This window comes from Lepidochelys olivacea, assembly GCF_965140295.1.
Source record: "Lepidochelys olivacea isolate rLepOli2 genome assembly, chromosome: 10".
NCBI lineage: Eukaryota > Metazoa > Chordata > Testudines > Cheloniidae > Lepidochelys > Lepidochelys olivacea.
This window is the reverse complement of record NC_140420.1, coordinates 46,366,593-46,389,514: the sequence shown is the minus strand read 5'-3', so window position 1 is coordinate 46,389,514 and position 22,922 is coordinate 46,366,593. Positions and strand designations below refer to the sequence as shown.

At 49.0% G+C, this 22,922-nt stretch overlaps 1 protein-coding gene and 1 long non-coding RNA gene across 2 annotated transcripts in view; one reads left to right on the top strand and one right to left on the bottom strand.

Annotated features, from left to right (window-relative positions):
* The window catches only part of LOC311527079 (mucosa-associated lymphoid tissue lymphoma translocation protein 1-like), a 69,757-nt gene that overhangs the window by 34,129 nt on the left and 12,706 nt on the right, over positions 1 to 22,922 (top strand). Inside the window, exons 9-14 of the mRNA XM_084640697.1 lie at positions 2,667 to 2,844; positions 5,808 to 5,882; positions 6,915 to 7,042; positions 8,274 to 8,405; positions 12,514 to 12,665; positions 22,666 to 22,791. Coding sequence (XP_084496823.1) covers positions 2,667 to 2,844; positions 5,808 to 5,882; positions 6,915 to 7,042; positions 8,274 to 8,405; positions 12,514 to 12,665; positions 22,666 to 22,791 — 791 coding nt within the window. The remainder of the gene's footprint in view (positions 1 to 2,666; positions 2,845 to 5,807; positions 5,883 to 6,914; positions 7,043 to 8,273; positions 8,406 to 12,513; positions 12,666 to 22,665; positions 22,792 to 22,922) is intronic.
* Positions 16,263 to 22,922, bottom strand: part of LOC311527080 — a 47,901-nt gene continuing 41,241 nt past the window's right edge. Inside the window, exons 2-3 of the long non-coding RNA XR_014713235.1 lie at positions 18,641 to 18,845; positions 16,263 to 17,787 (exon numbers count right to left, since the gene is read on the bottom strand). This is a non-coding gene — a long non-coding RNA (uncharacterized lncRNA). The remainder of the gene's footprint in view (positions 17,788 to 18,640; positions 18,846 to 22,922) is intronic.

Genomic DNA, 22,922 nt, shown 5'->3' with positions numbered 1-22,922 from the left:
CAACTTTCAGCAGGGCCTAGAGCTGGAGGGGGAGCTGGGCCAAATCTGAGTGGCATTGCAATCCCATGTGCCAGGTCAAGTGGCCAACTGGCAGCACTTTGCAAAGAGACGTGCTCGAGCCCCACTGTCAGGGGTTCAGGTGCCAGAACAATGCTCCAGACCACTCTGGCAGCATTACACCCCTGGTGGAAATGTGGGATAAAAGGCATCCCAAACCAATTTAGTACAGGCCAGGCAATGTTTTTATTTAAATAAGGGCCAACCCTTATAATACAAAATTGTTGGCAACCCTGCATGGTTACAGACCCTTCTGCCCCTGCATCTCCAGCCTCTTCCTCTCCCTTTCTGGCCCTATTCCACCATCCCCACTGCTCCCTCCCCACCCTCCAGCTTCTAACCCTCCTCTTTCCCCAGCTTGTTTCTGCCCTCCCTCCATTGCTGCAACTGTTCCCCCTCCTCACCTCCCCCTGACCTCACTCCTCTTGTGTTTAAGTCAGAGGACTTCCTCCTCCTCCCTGCTGCCTGGGGGCCAGCAGGCAGAGCACTGAGAGGATAGGAAGTGGTCTCTCTGCTCTCAGTTGTAGTGCCTTCTGTCACAGCACCCACCCCCTCCCCGCAAGCTGGGAGGAGCAATTGTAGGGAAAGTCCAGCTCAGCCCCGGCATGGCACCGTCTCAGTCGCTCTGTGAGGAAGGGGCATTTGCCATCTGGTTGGCATGTAGACGCTGTGACGGGCTGGAGTATGAGCTAGGATTACTTGGGGAAGTTCTCTGGCCTGTGCTATGCAGGAGGGCAGACTAGGTGATCACAACAGTCCCTTCTGGCCTTGGAATCTACGAATCTATCTTCCAGGCAGACAGAATCTTTGGTACGTGCAAACTGATTTTTCAGACACTTAAACTAAACAAATGTGGGTAGATTCTCATGAGGGCAGCAAACAGCACCTCCCTAACACCAAGGTGACCATGTGCCAAATGTCAAGGCCCTGCTCCAAAGCAGAGAGCTGCTAGAACTCCTCAATGAAATGGTTGTAATCATTTTTTTTAATGTGGGGAAAACAATGTATTTTTCTGCAGCCTCATTCTCAGAAACAGCTGAACCATTTTAGCTGAATCTTCCCGGAAATATTCAGCTTGAAGCAAACACTTGGCATGGAATATTTTAGCCCAGTTATTGGCAAAGTTATAAGCAACTGAAAACAGGTTCTTATCATGGGAAGTGTTGGGCAACCATAACTGTTGGCAGTGCTGACTATTATCAGATACACAGAGCTGTATTAAAGAAACATTAAGGATGCAAAATTAATTTAGTTCCAATTTGCTGCATGATACAGTGACCCTCACTTAAAGGCAAAGGTTAGAAGAGCTGATGTGCTAGTTTCTCTCCTCCACCAAGATCCACTCAGCACAAGAGGTGAGGAAGGCGCCATGCATGAACTGGTTACAGCTCCCTGATTCCCAGGTGCGGCTACTCCAGCCCCACCCCTGCAGCTCCAGAAGTTCTACTGAACTGAGGAATGAAGTGATGAGAGGTGACTGCTTTCAGGTGCTCAGGTCCCCAGTAGGGAGCTGAAATCCATGGATGGATTTGTCCAGTCAGGAGGAGCCATGATGAAGGTCTAATTTTGGCAATTAATTGATCTTCGACTACTAGTAGTAGATATGCTCAATGGCCTGTGATGGGATGTTAGATGGGGTGGGATCTGAGTTACCACAGATAATTCTTTCCTGGGTGTCTGGCTGGTGAGTCTTGCCCACATGCTTAGGGTTTAGCTGATCGCCATATTTGGGGTCAGGAAGGAATTTTGCCCAGGGCAGATTGGCAGAGGCCCTGGGGGTTTTTCGCCTCCTTCTGCAGCGTGTGGCACGGGTCACTTGCTGGAGGATTCTCTGCATCTTGAAGTCTTTAAACCACAATTTGAGGACTTCAATAGCTCAGACATAAGTTAGGGGTTTGTTACAGGAGTGGATGGGTGAGATTCTGTGGCCTGCGTTGTGCAGAAGGTCAGACTAGATGATCATAATGGTCCCTTAATTCTGTGATTCTATATGTCAGCAGAGGCTGTGAGGAGGACAGGTTTAGGCTGATACTAGAAAGGGCTTCTCTCAGAGTTGTAGGACTTAGGACTACTGGCCAGGTGATGGTGGGGGAGCAGATTAGGTTAGACCGACAATCAAATGACGGCCAGGTTATTGCCTGCATAGTGAGGTGTCCCCACCATGAATGGGGGGAACAACACACCTGCTTTGAGGCCTCACAGAACCTGTGAGGAGGGGGGTGAGTTGTGTTGCCACATACCCATTCTGAGGTGTCGCAGCACCCAGGAGGAGGAGGTGGGATGTGGTGCCACACGCCTGCTCTGTGGTTTTGTAGCACCCAGGACCAGGGGATGGGCTGTGGTGTAACACACCTGCTCTGAGGTGTCATAGTGCCCGGAAGGAGGAGGTGGGCTGGGATGTTACACACCTGCTCTGAGACGATACAGGATCCCATGAGGAGGGGAACGGGCTGTGGTGTAACACATCTGCTATATGGTGGGGGAAGGGAGGCGTGCTGGACATTGGAGCAGTTGCCCTGGTAACAAACAGCACCCTGTGTTTTCCATGCCTCTCGGCGCAAAGCCTGGCCTCTTCCCATAACTCTCCCTCTCTTGTCCATGGTTTGCAGCCATATTCTACTATGCTGGGCATGGATATGAACATTCTGGGAGAAACTACATGGTCCCCATTGATGCCCCACAGCCCTACGCCCCCGAGAACTGTATCAGCGTGCAGAGGATCCTCCAGAAGATGCAGCAGAGGCAGACAGCCCTCAACCTCATCCTGCTGGACACCTGCAGGAAATGGTAGGTTCTGTTCCTTTCCCCCACCTCCCAAGGACAGTGGGGTTAGCAGTAGTTGCTTTCACGACCCAGAGGGGAGACAGGGAAAGAACCCCTGACTTTGGCTCAGTTCAGCTGGCTCCTTTGGCACAGGCCTAAAGTTCATGGTGTGAGAGGTGGCCATTGGCTTCTAAGGCTCTGTTCATGTGACTAAAGCTACGCACACCCAACTGCCATGCTGAATCAAGGCCTTAATTAAGAGATAATGACAGTGAGCTTAACTCCAGGCCCATTGGGGCCCACAGACACCTCTGGCATGAACGCTCTTCAGCAGGAGAGTAAGTTGGAGAGTGCCTCATTTGAGCAGACCCCTTGCCTGAGCATTCTGTGAGGGCAGGTGCTGGGGGGGGGAGCTGTAGTCCTCCCATGGGTGTCCCAAGCCCTACCATCCTCCCCTGGACTGTGGCAGAGGAAAATTATAATCACAGCGTAACCTCCACTTACTTGCCAGAGAGTTGGAAACTCCCAAGAAATAACACAAGCACACACAATATCTTCAACACAGTAATTATATTAAACAGGAAACAGAACAGGGTAAAACAGGATTACCGGTGCCCACACTGATAATACCTGTGAATTTCCCCAGTCATGAGACCTGATACAGCAAATGTAAAAATTAGTGTCCCATTGGTATGCGTACTTGTAGGGGCCCTTGATTACCTGTGAAGAGCTTTAGTGCCTTCATGTTTTGGAGCAGAAACATGAAATTTGGCAAGGGAGTGGTCCTGGGGTTAAAGAAGAGTCTTTTGTTGTCTCCGTGGAAATTTGTCCAGATATGGCCAAGTTGTAAGCTGCAGAAAATCACCACTTGCACATTTGAAGTAGAGCTTGTTAGAGGCTTGTTGCTCAAATCTGTGATCATTCCATCTGCACTGAGCATGCTCCCTAGCAGGGCCAGCATTAGACTCGCTGGAGCCCAGGACAGAAACTAAGGAGTGGGCCCCCACCCTGCCTCCCTTACTTGCTCACACATTGGATTTCTGCAACGTTTTTGAAGCTGAAGCCCTCCTCCTATGCGTAGCAGCACCATACATAGTGCATTAAAACTAGCCATTTGGTAGATGCTGTTCCCATTTTCTGTTCTATTTAGGTTTTTAGCCTGTACGCATCACTGAGATGTCTGAGCACTTTGGGATCTTGGGACTATGAGGACCAGGACAAAGTGATCTGTGTCTGGGGCTGTCATTATTGGGCTACCTTGTCCCAGATTCCAGTTGTACTTGCACCTGCTTTACACAGGTATCACGTCATTGAATTCAGTGGAATTGCTCCTGGTTTACACAATCAAGCTTATTGTCTTGTTGGCATTTCTAGGGCATGTCGCCTAAGACAAATGGACATAAATCTCCTCCCACCTACATGGCACGTAAATAATTGAACCCAGTGAGCTACAGTGATGTAAATGAGATGAGAATCAGGCCCAGTGTCTGGGCGCTAACCCTGCTCATCATTTCCATTGCCAAGGATGTCTCTGCTCCATCATGCTCTGAAAACATGTTCCAGCTGAGCCTTGACCTCAGTCAAGGCAAACAAACCCGAACCGATTTTTCCACTCCTTGTGCTAGGCTGGCTGTTCTGTCGCTGTGTGTGTGTGTCTGCACCAAAGCAGCTGAGCGTAGCCCACGGATTAGATGCACATTGCGCGCTGTGTGGGGCCAGTGAGGGCTCTAGCCTATTCTGGGATATGACGTCTTGTTGTTCCTCGTGTCTGGAATCCTCTAGCTGCTCATGTGTTTGTCTGGAGCAGCTGAGGGCAGATAAATCTATTCATTCATTGATTTTATTTAGAAACGTACCTCATGCCTGTCATTGTGACTTCTGGGTGTGTTTGAAAGGTAGGTGCAAGCCAGACAAACATTGCCATCCAGTGGCCCCCTGGTTCCTGGTCACAAGTTATAAACAAACAGCCTGCTATCTGCTGCTGACTCTGTGAAACAGGGACATCCTGTACTTCCTCCTCAGCAGGCCAGACCACAACGGAGCAGATAACACTGCTGCGGACGATACTCTGGGCCTGGCTTTGACCTCCATTCCACATGTGCAAACTGGGAGTGACTCCGCTGCACTGGTGTAAACCTGGTGTAAATGAGAGAGACTCTGGCCCTCCCTATGCCCAGGTATCTTCAGTGCCCAGAGATATTGTGCAAAGCTGATTCTTCCCCGGTAGGCTGCAGATAGCCACCTCCTATGCAGACCCAGTGACTAAGGCCATGCACAAAGGATCTCTCAGGTATTTTGTGGTGGAAGTCAAGCCTTTCACACCAAATCAGCCCTGACACCCTTTACCTGATCTTGGAAATTATGGGCCAACTCCTTGGCCACAGCAAGGCCACTCTTCACTAAAGCTGCCCTAACAGGGCAGTGGGGGATTCCTCTGACATTGCAGAGGGCTGGCTGGCCTAGCCAGCTCCCTGGGGAAGGGAAGAGCTGTGTGCTCCAGCAATCCTCTCCAGTGTAGTAGTCCCGTGGGGGCAGTATGAACCAGTGTATGAGCTGTTATGAGTCCTGATGCAGCTCTCCACTATGCTGGTGGAAAATCAGTCCCAGGATCAGAGCCCCAGATGGCTCCTTTCCAGCTGCACCCTCAGCTCCACAAAGGAGTCAGCTCTACAGATTTCAGACAGACATTTTCCCCTTTGCTCAGCCCCAGCAGCACAAATTGCCCAGAGTCTGGCTGGGCTGGGGGAGCTCTCAGCTGTTGAAAAGACCCTGTGGCCATTGCTACACCATCCTCCATGGCTTTCCTTGTAGGTAAGTGTTTAGAAATTGGGTTTGATGTAATTGTCGAGTGCATTGCTGTCACGCAGCAGACATCATTGCGTTGGATATATGGGTTCTGTTTGTGCCCAGGGATGGGGCCATCCTGTACGTGTATGAAAGCAAATCCCCCTTCACCCAGTTCACCTGTTACATCCTTTCATCTCTAGGTACAACCCACAGTGTGCGCTGTCGCAGGTGCAGCCGCTGGAGCCCTGGGGGAATACGGTTTATGGCTATGCCACGTAAGTATCTGCTGATTGCTGGTGACTGGAGACCTTTGGCATTCCCAGTGGCTGTGCTTGAGGCTTGAGGCTCTTGCTTCTGCAGGGCTGGAACTCTGGCCATCAGATCAAGTGTCAGTGACAGGGGGAGGTGCTGAGACTGCCAGAAGCTGCAACGGCCCTGTCTCCATTTGCCAGCTAGTACTGCTGCCGCTGGACATCCCTAGTGCAGGCCGGGCCTGTCTCAGATCTCTGGTTCTCACACTTTCTCCCTGGCTTTCCTGATGTGTACCCTCATCTCTCCCTACAGCCCTGTGCTGGCAGCTGTGGCTGATCCACAGTTAAGATTGTAGCACCCTTTTGTGGCCTAATATCAGTGAGTATTTGTAATGGAGTCTCTCGCCAACAAGCCAGGACACATCCAGCCTGAGCTGAAGGATCCTATAGTTAGATACAGAGCTGGCTGTTCTGGATGGCAGCACCTCCTTCAGGGCTACAATTGGATAATTCAATTGACACACCCTGGGGCAGTGCACAGGGCACCCCATGAGTCACAGAACTTTTTCCACGGCCAGGAGATCATTGTGGAAGAGATTTTCAGATGTGCTGAGCTGTCATAACTCTGCCCCTGAAACAATACAATGCAGTTTAATTTTCATTAAAACAAGCCTCTGTATTGCACTAAAATGCTGCAGATACGCCCAGTGGCTCACAATGCAAACAGCAACAGAAACTACAGAAAGGCCATCAGTTCAATGCAACCTTATAATTAGAGGACCAATACTCTGAAGCAAATACAGGTGCTCATGTTCCTTCATCCAAATGAGCAGCATATAATACTCCAATTTTTCAGCCCCTTGAGTTTGCAAGGATTCTGTATTATTCCCCCAGAATTGGCAACTGACTTTCCAGGGTCTCTCTTAATATGGCCAAAGCAATAACTAGGCCAATAGAAAGGAAATCCTGAATCAAAGTGTGTCTCTGGGGTTTATGGGTGCTCCTGTGCCATGTCTGTGTGGCAAGCAGCTGAGGGTCGTGTGCTTGCCTTCGAAGGAGTGAAGATGCAGAAGCCTATGAAGTTCAGGATGGGGAGTTCAGTTCTGGGATCTTCATGAAGTATCTGAAAAAGCACATTCTGCAGGAAAAGAAAGTGACCCATGTACTGGAGGATGTGTTGGAGGGTAAATATTGCACCGGAAGTTGTTTAGTTAAAGCTGGAAGCTACTTGTTCCAGGTAGTAAAGTTGAGGTGCAGTCATTGATCAAGGATTCAAAGGAAGGGGAGATGGAACAAACAGACAAATGAAAGGCCAATGAGTCTCCAGGCCCAGACAGTGTGTCCAAGAGCATCAGAGTAATAAAATCCATCTCTTGTTAAAATCAGTGAATACGGAGGGGGATGGCCATTGTATCTTTCTTTACAAAAGGCTCTAGATGTGATCCTGGGCATTAGAGGCCCCGAAGCCTCACATCAGAGCAAAGTACACTGGTTTCATTAGAATAACAAACCACCTGGGTGAAATTGGCATGCTGGGTATAAACCAGCACAGCTTCTGCAAACAAAAATCCTGCCTTTGCCATCTACTACAATTCTCTAATCATGGCAACAACAAAGCAGGGGCGACAGGAGAACCAGCTGATAGCATTTACCCAGTCCTTCAAAAATCCTTGGCAAAGGCCCTCGCGAGAGGTTATTAAGGAAATGAATTAGTTGTGTGTAGATGTGACAAGTCAGAAACGGGCTGAGACAGAAGCAAAGTGTAGAAAGGAATGGTTAGAGTTCCTCAAGGCACAAGGGAAGCAGTGGGGTCCCCATACTAAGTCTGGTGCTGTTTGTCATATTTGTGAATAATCTGGAGAAGTGAGGTGGCAATGTTTACTGATGACTCATTGGCAGTTGAAATCCAGTGCGACAAATGCGAGGTGAGGAGTGATCTGAACTCTTCATTCACATTGCTGGGTTCTCAATGGACTGTACTCACTCGGGACAGGGACCTGGGGGTTGCTGCAGGCAGCTGTGTGAAACCTCTGCTCAGTGTGTAGGCGCGGTTCAGAAACCAAACAAGATATTAGGATGCGTAAGGAATGGGATGGTGAATATTCCAACACCCTAATATTCCACCCTTCGCTTGGCTCATGGGTGCAGTACTGCTCAGTAGCTCATAGAATATACAGTGGGGGGTTCCGAGTTGGGCCAGGAGAGTGAGGGGGCACAGTAGGAACTGTATGTGGAGAGACCGGAATGGCTGCAGGCACGGTGTGAGCCAGGCCCCCAATTTAGGGGGAAAATTCAAAGGCACAAAAAGGAAGTGGGCGCCCAAACCCCACTGACTCTCAGTGGGAGCTGGCTGCCTCAGCACCCTTTGCGCCTTATCCCTTTGAACCATTCCTCAGGCAGCTCTTTCTCCCCCAGACATTGGTCGGGACCCCTTGGTAACTGGAAAGCAGGTGATGGAGATCAAGCACACTCTGAAGGAAGCCCGGGCGCTGACAGACCCCATCTGCACCACTGGGCCGACTGCAGAGCTCTGGGGACACAGCCATGGTAAGAGACCAGTGCAGAGCCCTTAGCCACGCTGTCTCAGCCCCGGCCCTGGGGGTCCCAGGCAAGGTACATTAGCATCTGGCTCTTAAATATGTCTAACATCAATAGTGCACAATGTTGTATTTGGGTTTCACTGCTCCTGCTTCACGCTGCGCCCTGTTCACAGCTACACTGCCCCCCCATAAGGGGGCGCCTCAGGGTGCTGCTTCTCTGCCACCCCCTCCAGGAAGTGGTCCAGGCCATGGAGAGGGCTAGCAGAGCTGTGGGAACCATTTTGGGAAGGGGTTGGGGTGGGGTCTGGGCATACGGCACAGAATGGGGTGGGGGCCTAAGGGTCTCTTGCCATAAGAGTCAGATGGGGGAGAAGCAGTGGCAGCACCCAGAGAGTGGGGAGCAGCAAATAGAGGGAGGTCCCGCTGCCACTGTCGAGCAAGAGGCTTTTCCTGGCAGGTTCAGGCCCTGCTGGGATTGGAGCAGGAAGCTTGCAAGGCAAGCCAGCAGGCTTGAAGAAGTGGGGCCAGTGAGGAGATGACTCAGCTGCTGGCTGAACACTGAAGCGATTCCTGTCCAAGGAATTATAGTGGAAATAATGGGATGAGGCAAAGAGAACAGCAGCAGCAGGGAATTTGCAGAATGGCAGTGGCAGGCTCAAAGAGGAGATCAATCCACTGGTACCCAGAGTAGCAGTCTGGGCCAGGGCAGGTCACAAGGAGTATCCCAGGGATCACTGCCCAGCCATGGGCCAGCAATTTACAACAATTATACATACCTTCCCACACTGCAGGGGTAACTCAAGCACTGCAGGCGGAGAAAATAACGGCTGGGACAGGAGGGGCACCCTCTCAAAATGTAACTGTAAACAGAGAATCGTCATCAAATGGGTGTGGTTTTAATGGGGTTCCACAGGGATCAGTTCTTCGCCCTACGCTATGTAATATGTTTATTAATGACCTGGAAGAAAACATTGATAAAGTTTGCAGATGGCACAAAAATTGTGGGAGTGGTAAATAATGAAGAGGACAGGTCTCTGGTACAGAGTGATCTGGGTCACTTGGTAAACTGGGCACAAGCAACCAATGTGCATTTTATTACAGCTAAATGTAAATGCATATTGTGACATACCAGGGTACAATCAAGACTAATGAGCAGCTGTGTCACCCCTGCCCTGCAACCTTGGGTGCCTCTGTTTTCCAGAAGCTGCAATGGGTGACAGGGGTTGGATCACTTCATGATTACTTGTCCCGTTCATTCTCTCTGATGCACCTGGCATTGGCCACTGTCAGAAGACAGGATACTGGGCTAGATGGACGTTTGGTCTGACCCAGTATAGCCGTTCTTCCATTCTTACAATGCCTTGATAAAGTATCTCCCCCTGGGCTGCTCACAAACAGCCACCAGCATGGAAGTTACACCCAGAGTGTCTGTGTGTGACTGCAGCCTGTCAGCCATACTTGGGTTATACTCTAACTCTCACCAGCCTGGGTTATACTGCAGGGTGACCCCAACACACCCCCAGACCCAGATTTCCCCCCAGAAATGTATGTCGTGTTCTGCCTAGACCTCTCGGGGACAGTACAAAATATTTTAAGTCTGTTATTCCTTAAAGGGAATAATGTGCAGGGTTATTATCTCAAATAGTTATTCAGACACTTCAGTTTAAGCACATTGAATTAGATAAAACAGTAAAACAAGTTTGTTAACTACAAAGAGAGAGATTTTAAGTGAGTACAAGTCATGAGGCATAAAAATCAGAAATGGTAACAAGGAAAATAAACATAAAATGTTTACTAATACCTAACTTAAACTATATCAGATTCAAGCAAAATTTCTCACCATGTGCTTTCTTTCAGCAGTCTTACTGACCAGTACCCATCCCCCAGAGTCCAATGACTGCTTCCTTTGTTGCTTCAGTTGCAGTGAATGTGATGGGCAGGCAGAGAGAGAGTGGGTGCCTTGGGGTATTTGTCCCTTCTTTTTAAAGTTTCAGTCCCTCTCTTGAAAAACATTTCCAGCTGGGCACTAGAAGGCAGAAAGTCTATGTGGAAGGATGTTCCCCTTTTCTCATCAGTGAGCATCCTTTGTTTTCCTTCGTCTTGATGATTCTGTTTACTGCTTAAGGTAAATTAAGCAGAGCACACATTCCTTTGTTTAGGACAGACTGTTTGCCAACCTCTGTTTGAGCAGGGCTGTGGGGTTTGGAACATGTGTTAATAACATCATACAGGGAAATGTTATAACTTTACGTACAATGTTGCCACACAAATTTTATCAGGACCATACTGACCAGTAAATTATGAGTTTTCAGATGATACCTTATAAGGCATATCTTGTACAAAAATTATGGCAATAACATGTAGGGTGTGAACACCTAGGTATATTCTGTCACACATATATCTAGGAACAAAGAATGTAGGCCATACTTACAGGATGGGGGATTCTATCCTGGGAAGTAGGGATTCTGAAAAAGATTTGAGGGTCGTGGTGGGATAATCAGCTGGGGCAACATAGTGACCAAAAGGGCTAATGCAATCCTTGGATGCATAAACAGGGGAATTTCAAGTAGGAGTAAAGAGGTTATTTTACCTCTGTATTTGGCGCTGGAGTAACCGCTGCTGGAATACTGCATCCAGTTCTGGTGTTCACAGTTCAAGAAGGGTTAGAAAACATGTCTTATATCGATAGATGGAAGGAGCTCAATCTATTTAACTTAAAAAAGAGATACGTAAGGTATCTGTAAGCACTGTTGTATTCATTTAGATGTAAAGGCATTAACATAACCTAGCCACTGTCCAGTATTAAACAGTGTTAAGGCTTGGGGTTTGGTCTACAGAGACTTCAGCCTACTTAGTCCCATGGCAAACACACCATTAAAAATCCTTTTAACCTTTTATTAAAGATAAAGAAAAGAGGGGAACACAGTTAAAGCCTTTACAATATAAAGTATTAAATAAGGCTTTCATTTTAACAGCATACCTTGTTCCCTTTCTTGTTAGCTGGAGAGAGTTTTTAGAAGGAAGAATCCCTGTGTCTGACAGTCTCTAAGATGGTATGAAAGCTGGTAATAACTGTCCTTTTGGAGAACAGAGAAGAAGTTAGTTGAGATGGGCTGCAGCTCTCTTTATTATTAAGGTCCAATCCTGTTTCATCCCAGGTGATGGTTGGGAATCAGCTGGAGCTGGTGGATGTGGTGAGGTCATCTGGGTCCTTTTCTCTGGCCCTGTCCAGTCAGGACATCTCTCAGGATCAGGATGATGAAGGCCTGGGGTCCCAGGAGATGGTGGGGGTGGCAGTCATAATTGTGAATCTCATCCCAGTAGCCAATTTTTCTCCCAAAGTCTCTTTTCTTCAAGGACCCCAAAAGGGAGTGATGGGCAGAATAGCTCATCCCCTCATTATTTTGTCCACTAATTAGGCCTTGTTTCCGAAGCACCAACTTTGGTTCACTAATTTCTGGTTTCACACTCAAGGACTATGTTAAAATCATGCTTGGTAAACCAAAAATGATCTTAACACAATCCTTGAGTTATATCAGAAGGCCTTTTTGTTTGGACTAGCTCAGTCTTTTTGTCTCCCTTTCATGCCTTTTCCCACCAACATTGGCTGTTCCAGGTTACTGTGACATCTTATGAACTTATGCTCACTTCTTACAGTTGAACTCACAAGTGGTAATGAGGCCTACGAATTTACCCTAAAACAGTACCTACTTGGGGAACAAATAGTTAATGATGGTCTCTTCAATCCAGCAGAGAAAGGTCTAACACAAGCCAATGGCTGGAAGTTGAAGCTGGAGAAATTCAAACTGGAAATACTACATACATTTTTAACAGTGAGAGTAATTAACCACTGGAACAATTTACCAAGGGTCATGGTGGATTTTCCATCACTGACAATTTTTCAGTCAAGGGAGGATGTTAGGTCTGCTCTAGGAATTATTGTGGGGCAGTTCTCTGGCTCGTGTTACGGCGGTCAGCCTAGGTGATCACAGTGGTCCAGTAGAATCTATGAATCATTCCCATCTGCTGACAGGGCACAGCAATGAGACAGAGAGCGCTTGGTGTGCTGTGCATTCTGGCCTCTGCCATGACTCTTCCTCTGATTTCACTTACAGAGTTGCTGAAGGAGACACTGACTTTTCCATGTGGCATCCAAGTGGAACTACGCTTCCAGGTGGTTTTCTCTAACGTAATGCACGTGAGTGCAAAGCTGCAGGCTCCTCCTCCGCACGTCACCGACATCCGACTCCTGCTCTGCAGACCTGCGGTGAGCTCCATCATGCCTTTGGCTGGGGACCTCAGGCTAGTGTCCTGAACTTCCCTTCAGCCCCTTTTCTCAGCAGGATTGAAAAGGCAGCAGAAATAGTAATGCCAGTGGTTGGGCAGGAAGGAGGGACAGTGTGCAGGTGGGGGTTGTGTAGTGTGGGTGGTGTGTGTATAGTTTGAGTGGGGTGTGTGCTGTGTGGGTAAGGTTTGGGAGGGGGTATATGTCCAGGAGAGGCTGAGGGGCTCAGTGTGTAGAGAAGGAGGGATGTACATTTGGGATGGTGGGGAGGGGAGCTGGGAATGTTTGGGTGAGTGGGTGGAAGCCTGGGGTAGTACTGTTGGGGTAGGTGTGTTCAGGGGCCAGGCAAGGGCAGTGAATGTTGAAAGGCGGGTTGGGGATGAGCTGTAGAATGGGCATATCACTCTGTTTCTAGGGTGTTTGTCTGGCAGCTCTCTGGGGAACTGCATTTCTGACCATCATAAAGTGGGGGATCTGGAGGTCTTTGCTCTGCCCAAGGATGCTCACTCAGTGAGGAAGAGAGTCCTGCCTGGGATCCTGTAGCCAGCAGGAATCAGCCATGCTGGACCCTACATGCTCCAGCATGGGGACAGAGCACCACAGGCTGGCTTGCTGTAGCCTGGAGACAGAGACACTGGAGGGATGTCAGATGCTGCTGGAGACAGCTCAGTGCAATGCCCTTCCCAGAGGGAAGAGCTTGTGTGGGCTGAGTGGCAGAGCATGAGCAGGGGCTGAAGTGCTGGGTGGGGAGCATTTCCCAGGAGTGTGCTCCTCTTACGGGAGGCGCTAGGCAACAGCAGGCACAACCGGCACCACCATGGGCCCATTTCACACCTACTGGGAGGGATGGCCCTCGGCTCCTGGCAGCAATCAGGACTGGTGATTCAGGGCATCCCCCTGAGGCTGTTCAAGGTTCCATCAGTCCAAGCTACAGAACAAACGTTCTAAATGCAGAGGCGATGTGCCATGCCAAGGCTTTGTTTACCTTTTATGTAAATGTGTTTCCAATGTCTCTTGATTTACCTCGGGGTCACATTCAAGCAGGGGAAATCACATTCTTCTTCAAGTGATCGCACATGTCCATTCCACAGTAGGGCTTTCTGTGCTCCCGTGCACAGTTGTCAGAGAGTTTTTACCTTTAGCAGGACTTGTTGGGACAGCTTGAGTGCCCTCTGCTGCCTCACACACATCGTGTAGGCACAAAGGGCTGAGCAACTCCGGACCCTCCTCAGTTCCTTCCTGTCACCACTGATGGTTGTTGGAGCTTCCTGGCCTTGCTTCTGCAAATCTTTCCTGTTATCTGTTTATAGCACCTGTGTATCGTATGACTAGTTAAGTCAGTCAGTTAGTTTCTTAGTAAACAAAAAATTGTTTTTGTTGTTTGTGTGGGTTCCAGCACCCAGTGTTGGGGACTCACCCCAGTACCAGATGTAAGCCACGCTCTCGGGGTTTCAAGCCCTGACACTCTTGTGGCAAGGCCATCCTGAATAGTGAGCCACACCCCAGCTCCCTTAAATGCAAGGGCATTTTGCAAGGGATGTAAGCCCAGTTGGAAAAAAAAAAAAGAGCAGCCAGATTAAAATATCTGCTCTTGGAGTAGGTGCTGCAGCCTACATTTGAGACCTCTACTCTGGGCTTTGAGCACCTCGGCATCGGTCAGTAGCACACCTCTGGTGCTACTGGTAGTGAGGGGCAGATCAGCATCTCCAGTACCGAAGAAGAGGCATCGGAAATTGGATTCAATACCAGGGTCATTGAGGGATTCAAAGAGGTTGACTCTGCTAAGGACTTGGGAAGGTGTTCTAAGAGGAAGCACTCCCCACAGCACACCTGTAACTAGGGGAGTTCATTGACTCCAGAGCCCAACGGGGCCTGTTGAGACCTTCTCCCGATGGACTTGCATCAACATCTCTTCATTCCTCGGTACTGCAGAGTGTCCTGGGGCAGTGAGAGGTGCAGACAGGGGCAAGAGGGGGCACAGCTCAGCACCCCCACCTTAAAAATTGTTCCAGAGCCACTGTACTGGGATATTTTTAAGTCCTGATTTATTGCTTACATCACTATCACGTCACATGGAAAGAGTTCATTGCATTTGACGTGCGGGCTGTCTGTCACCATTTTTTTTCCCACTGTAAGTTGAGGGGTACATTTGACAAAATGTCAGCTCCTAAGAAAGCAAAGTTAAATGTCCGTTTATTTCAGCTTCCTTGGACAGACACATTTGGATTTATTCAAAAGGACCATGCTGTTTGTGCTTTCTGTTGTGAAAGTGTTGTTTGTCGCACATCAGCTATTTGACAACAACATTTTCCAATGAACCACGAGAAAACCTTTCTTGACGAAGCAGACAAGACTGAATTGATCAAAAAGGCAGTAGCAGGATATGAGAAGCAAAGCAGTGTGTCTAAATGCTTAAGTGTAAGTAAAAATCAAGCCCCAGAAGGAAGTTACAAGATTGCACAGTGCATTGCAAAAAACTGAAAGCCATTTACAGATGGGGAATATATAAAAGAAATTTTTCTCAGCAGTTTGGAGGTTTTGTTCAATGATTTGCCAAATAAAGATGTGTATCTAGAATAATAGAACTGGCTGTCTCTGCGAGGGCTCAGAATATGCCGGCAAACCACCTAAGCAAGTTGTTTATCAATCTCCACGGGGGTCCCTTTGCCCAGATATAGTAAGGTCCATTTTCCAGCTCTCAGGAACTCCCCAAGTGGATTTGCTTGTAACAAGGGACAACCAAAATGTCACTAGCTCTGTTCCGGAGCAGGACACAGCTGGGTTTGTTGATGGATCCTTTTCCCCCATTCCTCTTCTTTTCAAAGTTCTGTGCCAGGTCAAGCAGGACAAAGCCAATCTTATACTGATCAACCCAGCTTGGTCCCATCAGTAGGGTTGCCAACTTTCTAATCGCACAAAATGGAACACCCTAGCCCCACCCCTTCCCCAGGAACCCGCCCCCACTGACTACATTCCCCATCCCTCAGTGGCTTGTTCTCTCCCACCTTCATTCACTTTCACTGGGCTGGGACAGGGGGTTGGGGTGCGGGAGGGGGTAAGGGCTATGTCAAGGTTCCTCCCCCACTCTGAACTCTAGGGTACAGATGTGGGGACCTGCATGAAAAACCTCCTAAGCTTATCTTTACCAGCTTAGGTCAAAACTTCCCCAAGGTACAAAATATTACACCCGTTATCCTTGGACTGGCCGCTACCACCACCAAACTAATACTGGTTACTGGGGAAGAGCTGTTTGGACGCGTCCTTCCCCCCAAAATACTTCCCAAAACCTTGCACCCCACTTCCTGGACAAGGTTTGGTAAAAAGCCTCACCAATTTGCATAGGTGACCACAGACCCAAACCCTTGGATCTGAGAACAATGAAAAAGCATTCAGTGTTTTACAAGAAGACTTTTAATAAAAATAGAAGTAAATAGAAATAAAGAAATCCCCCCTGTAAAATCAGGATGGTAGATATCTTACAGGGTAATTAGATTCAAAAACATAGAGAACCCCTCTAGGGAAAACCTTAAGTTACAAAAAAGATACACAGACAGAAATAGTTATTCTATTCAGCACAATTCTTTTCTCAGCCATTTAAAGAAATCATAATCTAACACATACCTAGCTAGATTACTTACTAAAAGTTCTAAGACTCCATTCCTGTTCTGTCCTTGGCAAGAGCCAGCATACAGACAGACCCAGACCCTTTGTTTCTCTCCCTCCTCCCAGCTTTTGAAAATATCTTGTCTCCTCATTGGTCATTTTGGTCAGGTGCCAGCGAGGTTACCTTTAGCTTCTTAACCCTTTACAGGTGAGAGGAGCTTTCCCCTGGCCAGGAGGGATTTCAAAGGGGTTTACCCTTCCCTTTATATTTATGACAGGCTCTAACTGGGGGTCCAGGCTCTGGGGTGGGGCCAGAAATGAGGGGTTCAGGGTGTGGGAGGGGATGAGGGCTCCGGCTGGGGGTGGGGCTGAGGGGCTTGGGGTGCAGGAGGGAGCTCCAGGCTGGGGAATGGGGCCGAGGGATTCGGAATGTGGGAGAGGGCTACAGGCTGAGGCAGGGGAGTGGGCTCTGGGAGGGGGTATGGGCTCTGGGCTGGTGGTGCAGACTCTGGGATGGGGTCAGGCATGAGGGGTTCAGGGTTTGGGAAGGGGCTCTGGGCTGGGGCAGGGGGTTGAGGTGCAGGGAGTGTGGGGGCTCCAGCTGTGGGTGCAGGCTCTGGTGTGGGCCCAGGGATGAAGAGTTTGGGGTGCAGGAGGGGGCTCTGGGTTTGGGGGAGCTCAGGGCTGGGGAAGGGGGTGGGGATCGGGGTTGAGGTGAGGGCTTAGCTCAGGCGGCTCCCAGTCAGTGGTGCTGCATGGCTAAGGCACACTCCCTGCCAATCCTGGCACTGAGCTGTACCCCGGAAGTGGCCAGCGGGTCTGGCTCCTAGGTGGGGGTGCCAGGAGGCTCAGTGCACTGCTCTTGCCTGCAGGCACCACCCCCCCAGCTCTCATTTGCAACTGTTCTCAGCCAATAGGAGTGTGGAGCGGGTGCTTGGCATGGGGACAGCACATGGAGCCCCACCCCTCCTCCCCCCAGGAGCCGGACTTGCTGGCAGCTTCCGGGGCGCAGCGTGGTGCCAGGACAGGAAGGGACTAGTCTGCCTTAGACCCACAGCACCACCAACTGGACTTCTAATGGCCTGGTCGGCTGTGCTGACTGGAGCTGCCAGGGTCCCTTTTTGGCCGGGCATTCCAATTGAAAACCAGACGCCTGGCAACTCTACCCATCAACACTGTTTTTCTCAGCTTTTGGACCTATCAGTCTCCCGCTATTGCTCCCACTTCCCACAGACCTAGTTTTGCAGAATCATAGCTGTCTCCTCTACCCCAGCCTCGAAGCTCTCCACCTGTTGGCCTGGAGGCTTCATGGCTAACATCAGCAGAGGAGTCCTACTCAAGAGAGATGCAGGAGGTAGTGCTGAATAGTAGAAAGCCATCAACAAGGTCGACCCGTCCTGGCTGAATGGAAAAGATTTTCCATCTGATGGAGGCTGAAGTGGGGGGCAGGGTCTTCCCCATCCTTGCTTCTGTTCAGCATGTGAAGGACTATATTTTGTACCTGAAACATCAAGGATTAGCGATTAGCTTAATTAGGACACAGCTAGCAGCTATATTGACATTTCACCTTCCGGTGGATAACCGCTCCCTTTTTTCCAGCCCGTTGGTCATAAGGTTTTTGAGGGGGTTGGACAGGGTGTTTCTGCAGGTATGGAGTCCTATTCCACACTGACGTCTGAATTCAGTTTTATCAAAGCCGATGGATCCCCCATTTTGAGCGTCTAGCAACTTGCTCTCTGTTACACATTTCAACAAAGGTAGCATTTGCAATAGCTATTACATCAGCCAGGAGAGTAGGGCGGTTCAGGGCTTTCTACCCCCAAGGGATTATAGAGCTCTCATCAGACATGGGAGACAAACTGTGGGACTTGGTCTGCCACAATGCCAGTCAATAGTCTGTGGAGCCAAAAGATGTGTTCAAGAAAGAGGTGGGTGTTTTCCAGGGCAGCGAGAACTGCACAAGAGAGGATCAAATGGGCCACCTTGGGCAAGTAATCAACAGCAACCAACCCAATTGTATATCCCTGGGAGTGGGGTAGTTCTACTATAAAATCCAGGGACACAGTAGACCAGGGCTGAGAGAGGGTGTATATGGACTGAAGGAGAACACAAGGGTTCTTGGCCCAGGAACACCGATCACAGCAGGAGTCAGTGTATTTCCTGATATATGTGTGTATACCAGGCAACCAGAAATTTCACAAAACCAAGTTCCTGGTTTTAGTTTGGCCAAAATGGCTGGCGAGCTGGGACTCATAACGTCCTTCGAGACCCTTGCATCTAGGCTGGCAGTCCGGAACAGAAATGCGTTGTCCGCAGTATAGAATTCCATTCTGCAATCGCAACTCTGAACCAACCTGTGGTCCGCATCACCCAGGCTCTGGCAGGTCTGGGTGGCAAAGGGGTTGTGAAGCAGCAGCGATTGAATGAGTGACACCAGGTCCCTGTCCACTGATCCCAGGACAAAGGGTGATGGCATAAGGATGGTTGAATGCGGTGTTGTGCATGACCCAGCAAGTTCATCCATGCGGGACAGGGCATCTGCCCTCCTGCTTCTTGCATCTGTGTAGCAGGATAAATAGGTTTGGTTATAAATAGGGTAACTCACTTTCTGTTGCAATGAGGGAACAATGATATGTCCTGATACTGACAGTTTTCCTGTCTACTTAAGCCAAAGCTTACTTCAGCTAATGCAAGGTGTTATGGGATACTTAGCATAAGTGAACAGGATTATAGTATTGGCCAGTTTAGGCTATCTCACTGTTACAATGTTTGTGCTTAATGTATACTTATATGTATATGGTGTGGATGATACATGTTATTAATATGGTAGCCAGCATACGTTAGTCAACACAACCATGCCTGCAATCGTTTCCATCACTCCGCACTGACTCAGCCATTTGCGGCTTCAGAGTGACTCGCAGACAAATTCTGGAATCTGGTTATATAGATTCTAGCAGTGCCCACAGTATAATAATACTTAGCCCTTTTCATCAGTCGCTCTCAAAGCACATCATAATCTTTAAAGCAGTTATCCTTGCAGTGGGTTAAGGCAGTGCTGCTTTCCCCAATGTACAGAGAGACTAAGTGGCTTGCCCATGGGCACACAGGAAGTCTGTAGGAGAACAGGGGATTGAATGATGGTGTCTTTAGTCCTAGACTGGGATCCTACCCACTGGGCCATCTGTTGGGCACTTTACAAACACAAAATGAGGGACAAGCCTTCCCCACGAGAGGCGACAGACAGGCAGACAGAGGATAGGGAGAAGAGGTGCATCATGTAAGTATGGGGGTCAAGGTTGTGATTGTTTATGTCTTGGGGATAGAGTATCACCATTTTTAACAGCTGGAAGATTTATGATGTACAGCGAGGCTGTCTGCTAAGGGTGTTCATGAGATTGCAAAGCCAAACATTACAGACTGGGTAATGCATGCCACAAGGGAGGAGAATGAATGCTGCAGGCAGCAAGGGAATGGCAGGGGAGGAGCTGCCTGGAGAGACACTGAAGGAAATGCTGGTGGGGAGGGAGGAGGGCAGTGAGCCAGGAGAAGACAGGATTACAAACGGGAAGAGAAGAGAAGATGAAAAATTGTGGAAAAATTGGAAAGTGTCCAGTGGAGGGCAACAAAAATGATTAGGGGACTGGAACACATGACTTATGAGAAGAGGCTGAGGGAACTGGGATTGTTTAGTCTGTGGAAGAGAAGAATGAGGGGGGTTTTGATAGCTGCTTTCAACTACCTGAAAGGGGTTTCCAAAGAGGATGGATCTAGACTGTTCTCAGTGGTAGCTGATGACAGAACAAGGAGTAATGGTCTCAAGTTGCAGTGGGGGAGGTTTAGGTTGGATATTAGGAAAAACTTTTTCACTAGGAGGGTGATGAAACACTGGAATGCATTACCTAGGGAAGTGGTGGAATCTCCTTCCTTAGATATTTTTAAGGTCAGGCTTGACAAAGCCCTGGCTGGGGTGATCTAGTTGGGGATTGGTCCTGCTTTGAGCAGGGGGTTGGAGTAGATGACCTCCTGAGGTCCCTTCCAACCCTGATATTCTATGATTCTATGATAACGTGTCAAAAGCAACAGCGAAGTTGAGGTGAAGGTGGCGCAGAGGTCTTGAGATTTGACCAGAAACTGATCATTAGAGACCTGGGCAAGAGCAGCTTAAGGATGGGGATTCAGTGTGAGGGAGGGAGGTGGAAGTAGTGGCTGTGAAGTTCAAATGGGCTGTGATCCAAGGAGAACACATGGGGTGGAATATTCCTTTTGTTCTGTTCCAGACGAACAGCCTGTCTTCACAGCAGAGTTAGCACCAGGTATAACTCTGCTGTTACCCCAACCAAACTCCCATGCACATAGACAAATCTCTAGCTTGAGTTTAATGGCGCTTTACACTCACGTGAGCTAGCCCATCAGGGGTTGGGGATTGGAGCTACTAATGCAGTGCAGACGCAGCTACTCTATGCTTGTCATATAAATACTGTGTTGCTAATCCAGGCTCTCTGTGCAGCTCCAGTGCTGGGTCACAGTGTGGCTGCTCTCACTTGAGCAAAGCTAACTCAAAGAGTTAACTCGAGCTAATTCAGTAGAGAAGACGTAGCCTAGTCACCTTCCACCTGAGGCCAACACAGAACAGTGCAGCCCCGAGGAACAATTTCAGATGGTTTGAAGTAACTGACCAGGGGGTTGGACTGGGTGTGGAACTCCACCCCTTTACAATGATATGTTCTACCCTCAGCAGCAAGAATGCTGCCCTTTAATGTTTCCTCCTAACTCTTTGCCTCAACCATTGTTGCTCTTTTCCGAGCTCCCTCCCATCTGCATCTCTCTGATGCACCAAGTACTTGGAAACAGACGCATCTTCAGGTCAGGTTGGTTTGTACAAAAATACTCCAATCTCCAAGGTATTTGCATTTATCCAGTTCCTCCAAAATGAAGCCTGAATCGCGATAACAGGAGCTAGGTCACCGATTGCTTCTGTTCATGCAGCAAACCCTCCTGCTGTCACTAGCCCTTCATGTACAGACATGCCTGTTGGCAGCAGGGACTGAACTCAGGAGCTTCAGCACCAGTGCACCAAGCTTGTGCCAAGACTCCAAACCTCCCCACATGCACAGATGGGAGATCAGAGCAGATGTGAAAGTTGGTGTGACATGCCCACTGGTCTGTCTTGCTGCTAGTATCACTTCTTACAAACAGTGCTCCATTCTGAGGGCTGTACTGCATTACACCTGCCTGCAATGGCCAGATGGCATTGAACAGCTAGCTTGGGGTCAGTGCAGCGTCAGTCCTGTCCTCGTACGCTGACTGCAGGGGGATTTTGTGGGGAACAAGCCCGAACACCAGCTGTATGCCACAGCAGTTCACACTTGGCTCAGAGGAGGCTCCCGAGCCATTTGGCAGCTCTTGCAGCCAGCGAGCACTAGCCAGAACACCTAAGGATCTGGCCAAGTCTTTTAGGGTACCTCTACTTTACCCAGCCCATGTCAGTGAGCTTCCCAGCCCAGGTCGACAGACTCGGGTTAGCGGGGCTCACACTAGTTCTCTAAAAATAGCTCTTCAGACAGCACTTTGAAGTTGTGACTTGGGCTGGAGGTCAGGCTCTGAAACCTAGGGAGTGGGGTGGGCTTCAGACCAAGCTGCAACATCAAAGCACTGTCTACACAGCTATTTTTAGCGCACCAGCGCAAGCCCTGCTAACCTGGGCTGGGAGGCTTGCTGATGGGCTGCGTAGACATTACCCATGAATTTGGAAGGGCTGTTGTAGTTGCTGGAATGCGCCACTAGAGGGCCTCATGATCCCACATAAGCAGGCCAGCGTATTACAGACTCCCTGTTAAGCGAGGGCAGGTAACATCAAGTAGGGATGTACATTTGGATGGGCTATCACCAGCAGGAGAGTGAATTTGTGTGGGGGGTGGAGGGTGAGAAAACCTGGATTTGTGCTGGAAATGGCCCACCTGATGATCACTTTAGATAAGCTATTACCAGCAGGACAGTGGGGTGGGAGGAGGTATTGTTTCATATTCTCTGTGTATATATAAAGTCTGCTGCAGTTTCCACGGTATGCATCCGATGAAGTGAGCTGTAGCTCATGAAAGCTTATGCTCAAATAAATTGGTTAGTCTCTAAGGTGCTACAAGTACTCCTTTACATTTGTTTTTACTATATTTATGCTGGCAAAAGCCCTACAGTTCTCTGGCTGCTTTGTGCCACCAGAACAGCACAAAAGTGAATGCTCAGAAACTGTCCCTGTGTTCTTACATTTCCCTTTTGTAGCATTTGTATTAGAAAATGCAGTATTTACCTTAACCAGAGCTCTCTGGCTTCTTTGGCTTGTGCTGAGAATGCTTTTTTGTTTATTCTTGTCTGTCTGCTCCAGGAGGTGCAAGAACTGGCCATGCTGAGTGACTGCCAGTCTGACCGGATGGTGTCACTCCTTGTCTCACTGTATGAGCAAGAGGAATTGGACTGTGTGCTCCGGCTCTGTGGCCTACAGAAAATTCAGGTAAAAAAGCCATCCTCTGTGGAAACTTCACTGCTGGCTTTACTGCCCCAGAGAGCAGCTGGTGCCTCCCAGACCATCCTTGCAGGAGACATACATCATCCTCAAGCATTCCTGACCCATGTTCCTGGCTG